Source organism: Pundamilia nyererei, unplaced genomic scaffold (genome assembly GCF_000239375.1).
Source record: "Pundamilia nyererei isolate P.nyererei 1_Seehausen unplaced genomic scaffold, PunNye1.0 scaffold00084, whole genome shotgun sequence".
Lineage (NCBI taxonomy): Eukaryota > Metazoa > Chordata > Actinopteri > Cichliformes > Cichlidae > Pundamilia > Pundamilia nyererei.
This window is the reverse complement of record NW_005187485.1, coordinates 1,499,327-1,508,956: the sequence shown is the minus strand read 5'-3', so window position 1 is coordinate 1,508,956 and position 9,630 is coordinate 1,499,327. Positions and strand designations below refer to the sequence as shown.

At 42.6% G+C, this 9,630-nt stretch overlaps 1 protein-coding gene across 1 annotated transcript in view; it reads right to left on the bottom strand.

Annotated features, from left to right (window-relative positions):
- Window positions 1-2,464: 2,464 nt before the first annotated feature.
- Window positions 2,465-9,630, bottom strand: part of nradd (neurotrophin receptor associated death domain) — an 8,952-nt gene continuing 1,786 nt past the window's right edge. Inside the window, exons 2-6 of the mRNA XM_005738514.1 lie at window positions 7,015-7,147; window positions 6,557-6,910; window positions 5,505-5,709; window positions 5,234-5,376; window positions 2,465-3,012 (exon numbers count right to left, since the gene is read on the bottom strand). Coding sequence (XP_005738571.1) covers window positions 2,702-3,012; window positions 5,234-5,376; window positions 5,505-5,709; window positions 6,557-6,704 — 807 coding nt within the window. The 5' untranslated portion in view covers window positions 6,705-6,910; window positions 7,015-7,147 and the 3' untranslated portion in view covers window positions 2,465-2,701. The remainder of the gene's footprint in view (window positions 3,013-5,233; window positions 5,377-5,504; window positions 5,710-6,556; window positions 6,911-7,014; window positions 7,148-9,630) is intronic.

Here is a 9,630-nt window from a genome sequence, read left to right as displayed (position 1 = left end):
TGTGAGGAGTAGAAAGACGCGCTGCTGTGCTTCCCCTCTCTCTTCTGGGTCCCAACCCCACCCCACCCCCTTTCCAGTGTATGCACATTCCGCAGCCTCATGCCAGTGTGCTCCAGACCGCAGTTAAGCAGTCCCTTCTGGAGTGTGTGACGGCATGTAACGCTGCTCTAGGCCATGCACGATGCCTGCTCCCACTTAGGACTGTAGGCAAAGAGATCATTAACAGATCCGAGTTCATGGCAGAAGGGGAGGAGGAATGAGAGATGGTGTCTCGGTGAGAAACAGAAAACTGCTCCTCCAGAAGATTTAAGATTATTTTGGTTTCGCCCTCAAATTATTAAATACCTCTTAAATGATTTCCCCTCAGGGTTTTGGACAGGAAATGTCCTCATACACTAAATCCCTTGAAGAGAAGTAGTTTATTCCATGTCCAAACTTTGTTACTCTAACCCATCAGATGAGTTTTATACTTTGACTAAAGATGATAGACGTAGGTTTATGGGACTGTGGTTCTTTAGCAATAAATGTCTTATTTCCGTAAACCTAAAAAAAAGACTTTTCATTTGGTGCAAATACAACTGTTCACTGTTGCCTTTCACTAGACTGTCATAAAACACTGTATCATTATTACGTACATAAACAATGCCAGAACTGTTTGGGCCTTTGGGAAGATGACAAAAAGATGAAAATTAAACTATACTGTGTGAAACTAATGAGGCCTGTCGAATCTCTTGTCAGCTGAGCTCTTTTATCATCACTTTTACATATTTCATCTGTTCTTCATTTCTGTGCTTCATGTTTAAGGCCCTTTTAAAACTCATTAACATTTGTTCTGATTGTAACTTTAAATTGTAATTCTGCTTCTTTTTCTTTTTTTGTTTTTAACGAGTTTGTAAATAATCGCTTAGCCTCGAGAAACTAAATAAAAGGTGCAAGTTCCCCAGGCTGATTGTAGCAGATCTGCAGCATAAAGACTGATGTTTTATCGTCTGTATAATGCTACACTTGATTAGTAATTCCACAAAAAGCAAAAGAAGTTAAACATCAAAGTTAGACTTGCTTGCCAATTCATTAGTTACAGGTAGTGAGTACTGGAATGGACCTCATTTTACCTTCAGAGCTCAGTTTCCTGTTCTTAGCTGACTGGAGAAGCCTTCTGCAGCTCTAGCAAGGTTCAACATGTTGTGGATTCAGAGATGCTCTTCTGCATACCTTGGTTGTAATGAGCGGTTATCTTGTTACTGTTGCCTTCCTGTCAGCTGAAAGCAGTCTGGCCATTCTCCTCTGACCTCTGACATCAAACGAGGCGTTTTCGTCCAGAAAACTGTGGCTCACTAAATATTTTCTCCTTTTAGACCAGTCTCTGTGAACTCTGATTAAAATCCCAGCAAATCAGCATTTTCTGAAATTGGCTGATTAGATACTTTTTCACTAAACTTACTTACTAAACAGTTATACCTAACAAAGTGGCTGTAAGTGTATTTGTTAAATGACAACTAGGCCACCACAGATATCTCATAGGTTTTATTTACTTTCTGACTTGAAATGGTGTTAAAATAAATACAAAAACAAGGTGTCAAGCTGAACACAAGGATTAATGTTGAGAACTTTTTCTACGTTTTAAAATGGAAAATTCCATCTGCATCTTCACAAATTTCCACTTTAATCCAGGACTTTACCAACCCCTTAACATTTAAAGTGTTTACAATTAAATGATGACTTGAATGATGACAGAAAGCGCTAAGAAAGTTGTTTAGCAGAATCTGACGGTGCTTGATATTTCCTCAGTGTAAATGACCACAGCTACTTTGTGGCTGCAGCAGAAAAAAAAAAAAAAAGATTAAAAAAAACCCCAACAGAATAGGCAATAACTTTTAACAAACAACCTAGTGAGCAGTTCCTATCTACATACAAGATAAAAGTGTTCTTATAAAAAATATAAACTACAAGCAATAATGGGGACAATTACAGAGATATGACTTTGGTGTTCTCCTGAAGAAATCAGACCACATGCCCATTAAACCCGCACAAATGATCCCCATTAGGAAAAGCCACAGGCAAAAAACATGCCAAAATCAGCTGTACCATAGTGGTTGCTTCAGTTGTGAGTCATAACAAAAAGGCTAGCCATACTAAAAACATGATGACGTAACCTGTGTGCATTTGTACAACAACGTGGGGCAGGATACATATATGTGAATATATATTTGGAGTTTTTTTACATGGGGATGGATCTAATTTATGATGTCTCTGAATAATAAAACTCATGCAACATGTAAACATGTTATTTCGCTTCCTGCCACTAACTAAATATTTACAAGACATAGTAGTGTGCGCGTATAAACAACACTGTAAATGCTCTTATTGTTGTGTGAGAGGAGATCTTTCCACGTCATCCCAGATGATCAGGTTGTTCTCTCACTGGTAGCATCAGTTGCAGTGATGAGATATACAACAGTTTATACCGTTAGCGTCCCGCTTATGTGTTGATAGGACACATTAACAGGAGAATCAGTCATGCAGTTAGAGCAATGTACAATCAAGTGGTGACATAAACTGGAGTAAAGGTTCAGAAGGTAAAAAAAAAAAAAAGAGATTAAAAAACCCATCAGTGGCAGAGGTGGTGATATCAGAGTACCTCTCATCATGTCAGAGTTTTTCACCCGAGTCTCTGAATTTCACACGTAGGGTCGAGAAGTTGTCAGACCACAGACACCCCCTGCACGGGACAGTTAAGAGCTGTTACTATGTCGGGCCTCTCGATGCGGGCCACTGCAGAGCACAGCAGTCCCAGAGTGGAGCCTTCTTTCTGGGCCCAGTTAGAGAGGAGTGTGTGGGCCGGGGCCTCTCCCCGCTCGAACAGATCCAGCTGTTCAGGCTCATAACCCAGCGCCGCGCCAAGGTGCCTCCAGCCTCGGCCGCTTCCTTCTTGCAGGAGGCGCTCCACCTCTTCCTGTCTTTGTGGAGGTAGGTTCGTGTAAAGACGGTTGTCCTGCTTGTCTCTCATGTTACCTGTGAAAACAAAATCCAACCAAAGTTACCACATCTGTCCGAAAAGCAGTAGCAGTGCTTACAGTATATTATCAAAAGCTATAAAAATACCACAAACATGGGCGCTAGAATAATTGTGTCCTTTTAGAAATACCAAGTTAATTATTGCAAAATTAGGAAGTTTACAGTTGTTGTGGAAAACACTGAAAACTTAAAGGTGATACAGAGATTTCATCCAAACAAAGAGACTTTGTTTAGTTTTAGTGTTAGTTTCTGAAAGCCACAATGCAATACATGGCTTGTCTGCCAGACATCAGTCTGCAGACAAGCCATGTATGGTTATAATATAACTTTTTGAACTTGCTTTCATATATATATTTGACCCCAATCAAATATCGCTTTTCTTAAATTAACCCCTGCAAAATACAGTTGCATTTTATTATAATAAAATAGTAATAATGGATGAACTTGAAAATGAAATTCCTCCTGTGGAAGTTTCCAAGCTAACCAATAAACACGGCAAAGCTCATGGAGTTGTCTCAAAAACAGAGGAGGTTAGACCAAACACACACGTGATCTAAAAGGGATTTTCAAGGCACGTCAACTTCCAAGAGACACGGCAGGCGGCATCATGCATAACTTTAAAAACTCATCGGTAAAGCAGCAAACGTCCCTGGGCATGGAAGAAAGGTTTCGCCGAGAAGAATCAGATGTTTAAAAACAACAGCTGAGATAATAACATATGACTGATGTCTTGGATTGTCTGAGGCACCACGTCATTTAAAAGAATAACACAATGCGCTGAGTGGATAAACTGTAATCGCTCGACTTTCCAGCAAGAAATCATTCCTCGGCGTATTTCCAAGTTAGGACTGGTTCCTGAAATGTCCTCACTTCTCATTTAGAGGCACTGAAAATACTTTTCAGGCTTTTAAAGAAAGCAGCGTGAGCTGAAAGTGTTTGGTCACGAGGAATGAACTAAAATTCCAAAAGCGTGGGAGAAACAACAATAAACATTACCCTTTGGCCTTCTTCTCATCATTAAAGTCAAGGATTGTTATTGTTACTTAAAAACTTTAAAACTGTCAACCTGGTTGCATAAATATGCACACCCTTAACCTAATACTTTGCTTCAGTGACTTCTTATTTTAAAACACCATCTAGTCTTTTTAGGTAGAACTCTATCAGCGTGACACGTCTTCACCCTCCCTCGCGTTGTCTCCTGTGCACAGCTGTCTTCACGTCCGCCCACAGATTTCCTGGTGTGTTTATAGATGTCGGGCACGTCCAAAATTTTAATCTTCCCCTGCTGAAGTAATTCTTTTGTTGATCTGGATGTATGCTACGGGTCATTGTTGTGATGAAAGATGACATTCCAGCTGAAGCATGATGCTGCTGCTGCCATGCTTCAGCGTAGCTATTGTGCTCTTTTGGTGATGTGCATAACTTTTGGAATTACGGCAAAAAAGTCCAGTCTTGTCATTTTCCCACATGCTTTTAGGAAGACCGGATGTATTTTGTTCTGGAAAACTAGCAAGGCTTGGGTATTTTTCTCTGCAAAAAAAGGCTTCTGTGTTGCCACCCTACCACATAGCACAGACATATGAAGAATATGAAGATTGTTGTCACATGCAGTACACAACCAGATCTTGCCAGAACTTCCTGCAGCTCCTTTAATGTCTCTACAGGCCTCTTGGCAGCCTCCCCGACCAGTTTTCTTGTTATCTCTTCATCATTTTTTGAGGGGTGTCCAGTTCTTGATAAAGTCACTGTTGTGCCATATTATTTCCACTCGTTGATGACTGTCTCCATTGTGCTCAATGGTATATTTAATACCTTGGGGATTCTGTTGTACCCTTCTCCTGACTGATACCTTTCAGCAATTTGGCAATTTGTAAACTCTCAGTGGCCCTTTTTGCCGTGACCAGATTAGTTTAACAAAATGGGTTGATTTTGGTTAATGCTCAGTTATATGAGGGTGTGCACTCTTATACAAACACACTACACATTAAGCAGTTTGCTTCTCATTTGAATTGCAGAGGTTATTTGTCATATTAAAGATGGAAAAAGCTCTGAAATTATTTATATTGACATCCCAAAAACCCGCGATGGGTGGAAAGGTTGTTTTTTTTTGTATCCACTGTTCTCGGGGAGCTGCTAGATGTTTTAGCAGCATTTTTAGAAAGCTTGAATGATTTGAAATCAGTTTAATTTAGTTTCATAGCGTCTGTGGCCATCATACCTTTGCTGGGCTGGTTGTCCTGTAGGCTGTAAGAATCCAGAAATACACCACTGTCGCTCTGAAGCTTCTCTCCTTCTGGAGATGTTCCCAACTCTGCTGCACGGGCCTTAGAGAGCGCCTTCTTCTGTTTGCATGACCTCCAGCTGTGAAGACCACAGTAAAAACAATGATAGTTAATTACCCATTAGGTCCTATTTTTAATCACTGGGGGAATAATTACAGATTCTTATGCACATTTCAAAATAAGGACCCTTCTTCAGTGAAAACCTACCATTTATAAGCCACATAAATAAGCAAACCCAGCACCACAGCAGCCAGAACAGACACATATACAAGAATGTTGCTGTTGCCGCTCTCTTCCTGTGTGGTTAAATCAGTCGTTCCAGGAGCAGGACTGGTCTTCCCGTCCTCCGTTACGCCGGGCCACCGAGGAGCATCGGTTTGACTGGGGCGAGAGAGAATGTGCAGCTTCTTCTCTGTGAAGATTAGGAGATGGACATGCGCCACAGTGAGGAGCATTGCATGTGCACATTTTGCACGTCAGAACACATTTGCACACCATAAATTAGGACCAGATGTAATGATAGCCTCAGCTATCCCACTCCCCTGAGGTTTTCAGACCTTTCATTGCCCCCGTTTCCAGCCTGATTCTCCCTCCTGCCGTCTGCCTATTTTGGGATCAAACAGTATATCGTACTGTGCTGACCCACGAGGGGTCAAAGAGTCATGACTTATGGACCCACGGTGTGCACAGATGACCTAACTCCTGGAGAGCGGGTGTAGCCATTTGGGAGCGAGCAGACTTGCTGTCAGGGTCAGCAGCCTCGCTTGACCTTCAGGTTTTTGAGACAGTTAACCTAAAGACCTGTCAAGCTCATATCAATTGGACTACAGCACTTAAGTGGGCTCTTTTTCACAACTCATGTTTCCCAACTCACAGTGTTACAAAGTGAAGTGTAGATGCAGATGTTGACCACATGTCCTCATTTTTTCAGAGACTCTTCCGCTGCTTGTCTCCCCCTTCCCTTCAGCTCTCTCTTTCATCTTTTTTATGCACTATTGCCTGCATCAGATCTTTAAAGGATAAAGCTCTCACTATTCTGTATTTTCCAATTATCAGCCAGTTATAAAATCAAGACCCCAATCAACCCACTGGATAATTTATTTTTAATATAATTTATTTTAATAACTTTTACAGCTGATAAAAGCCTCCCCCATGATTATTCATGGTTCTTGGTTTATTCTTGTTAAAAGGGAGTTTTTCTTTCCCTCTGTCCCTTTATGCATTTTATTTACAGAGTCTAAATCTTTGATAAAGCTCACCCATGCAGAGTGTGTCAGATTGGGGCAGGCAGGACCGGATCTCCACCTCATTTTCAGAGCACCGAGCGCAAGGCTGACAGGGACCTGTGGGACGAACCGGCTCCGAGAAGGTTCCAGGGCCGCAGGTGGCGCACACAGTGTCTCCCATAGAGCCACACTGCCGTACAACCCCCTCACCACGACTGCATGTGGAGCAAGGTGCGCACACGCTGTGCGAGCTCAAAAAGAAGTAGCCTTTGTCACATTCACACTGTGTGTTTTGAGTGGCAGAGCATGGAGAGAAAGTGGGAATACTGTGTGGACACCTAGCACATGGAAGGCAAGAGCCAAGGTCTTCAGATGAGGAAAATCTGCCTATGGGAAAGATTACAAACTCTGCGTCAAATTGGGTGAAGAAAATGATGAGGCACTTGAAACACGCTGAATCAGAGTAGTAACATTAGATTATAAGTGCTTACCCTCTGGGCACGGTGCACATGTGGTGTCCTTTTTCCCACATTCTACCTTCACTTCAAACCCAGGAGGGCACAGACTGCAACACTCCCCTGATTCAGTGAACTTACCGCTGGCACAGGCATTTCCAAGAGTAACCTACAGCAAAAGTGACACAGTAAGAAAAATAAGATACCCCTACTGGGTTTTTTTAAGGCAACAAATCATACGTTTGGGCCATTTTTGGATATAAAGTTATAGGACTGCACGATTAAAGAAGCAGCAAAGAAGATAAACTGTAAATGCCCCCCCCCCCACACACACACACACACACACACCCCAAACCCGCCTTGTTTTTATCTTTCGATCTGCCTTGGTTTTCACCCATAAGTGCTCTTAATCCTTATCTGCAAGTGGGTAATGGAGGTCCCAGCTTGAGTTATGACATGACGAATAGATCAGACATTCCTAACAGCTTGTGCAGGGAGCGAGGGTGCCTGACAGGAGTGGCTGGATTTAATCACATGGCTTTAGGTCATTGAAAAGAATGAAACATAAAGGGGGAAGTAAAACAACCAGAAAAGGAGCGTGAAAGAAGTAAAAGAAAAAAGAAAAAATCTGAGTTTCTGCCTCTCCACTCATTCTAAATTCTGTGTGAATGAGCGCTCTCTGTGTGAATTAACTATACTGGTTGTGGCGGTGACTGGGAATAAAGGAGATGGCCCCAGGCAAGAGTGTCAGTTAACCAAGGCTGCTCAGCATGAGAGTGTCCGTTTGGGTAAGAGGAGCGCTTTGAAGTCACAAAGCCCCGCAGGTGTGTCTGTGAAGGTCAGTATTTCACTAACACGCCCTTCTCCAGGCTCTATGCAACGGCATCTTAAACATGCACACATATTTAAGGGAGATTGACCTACTCCGCCTGGGGCCTGACAAGAGCAAACAGATGTCTAACAACTAACCTCCTGCAAAGGAAAAAAGTAACAGCTAAACAACCTCAATGATGTCTCTCTTTGTTTCTGAAGTCTGCCAAGACACTCAGGAGACATGTGTGAACCTGTAGCCCCCCAGATAAAAACCACACACTCACACACGGACACACACACACACACACACACACACACAGACAGTGGTGCGACTCCAGTCGCGAAACCCAAAATGTTCCGTGCTGATGATACAGGCGAATCGGCTTTGAAACTGTGCTCGACTCGTACCAAAAACAACAGCCGGTTTGACCGCACAGCTTACAGAGGAGCCTGATGATATCTGAACACCAGCCACACAACCCAGAACAGAGGCATTTAGGAGACTGGGGTGGTAGGATCCAGCAGGGAGGAATCAGGATATCTGAGTTGGCGTCATAACCACAATAACTCGTAGCACAGAGGTATCCTGGTAACCCTGGTTTGCCCTCTCCATGTGACTGATGAAGTGCTTAATAACCTTTTGGCCTCTTAATCTATCCTTTGGTAAATATTTAGTGACAGTGGCTCTGTTTTGTTTTTTGGCATTTTTTTGGTGTGTGTGTGTGTGTGGGGGGGGTGACCTCGAGCTTGAATTTGTAGCATTTTATAACGCCTGGTGTGGGTCTGGTTGGTGTAACTTGTTAAACTTGGCTGGGGGGCCAACTGTACGGAGAGCAGGCGCCGGCAAACCCATTGGTCTCCAGTATACATTGAAAGATTTAATTCATGCCACACTGGAAACCAGCGGGAACTGACATCTACTCCTTACAGGAATAAATATCTACTCATTGTAAATTAAATGGTACTCCTTAAGGGTAAATTGAACTTTAAGTACTAAGAGGAGTAAATTATACTTTTACAGGACAATGATGAGTTTCCTGTTTAAGTCTAGAAAGGAGACATAATCACAGAAAAAACATCTAAATTATTTGTTGCTTGTAAACTCAGAAGGCAAAAACTGTTATTTTTAGTTTCGTGCCACATAAATCGACACGCTTTGCTTTCTAAAACATGTATATAACTTGATTCCATTTAATTATTGGCTCTTGTTAATCATCTTGCTACAGCTTGTGTGGCTACAACGTCATACCTTGTCATTATGTTCACTTTTCAAGCAAAGTTTAATTTCCCTCAGAGTCCTCTGGGTCTTATCTGTTGTACTGGGGGGTTATAAAGTCTGAGGGGAACCAAGCTGCAGTTGCTTTTTCCATCAAGGTAAGAAGCTGCAATCTAAAGGGATTCCCCAGTGAGAACAGACGGACCACCGAGGAGCACAGCTTTCAATGGGGCTCTCAACTCCACGGCTGCTGGAGTCACTCAGTCATCGGGGATCTCACACACAAACACACATACACAATTCATTTCAGCCGCCTCTCTGCCTGAAACATTTTCTGAAGTGAGCTCCCTTTTAAAGCCTGCGGATGTGAGTTTCCACTGTTAATCTAATCTGTGTGAAAATAAACATGAAAAGATTGCTCTTCGCCTGTGAAGATGCTGACCCATGATATTTCACAATCTGGCTGTGGCAACAACAGTGAGAGGTCTTTCAGCAGAGTCAGCCCAGGCTGAGAGGGGAAACCTGTCTGAGCAGCACATCTGTGCCCATTCCTGCTATTGGTGCAGTATGCAGGCAGCATGAGGGACAAATTAAAGGACACAGGGTTCCACCACAACCGTGAT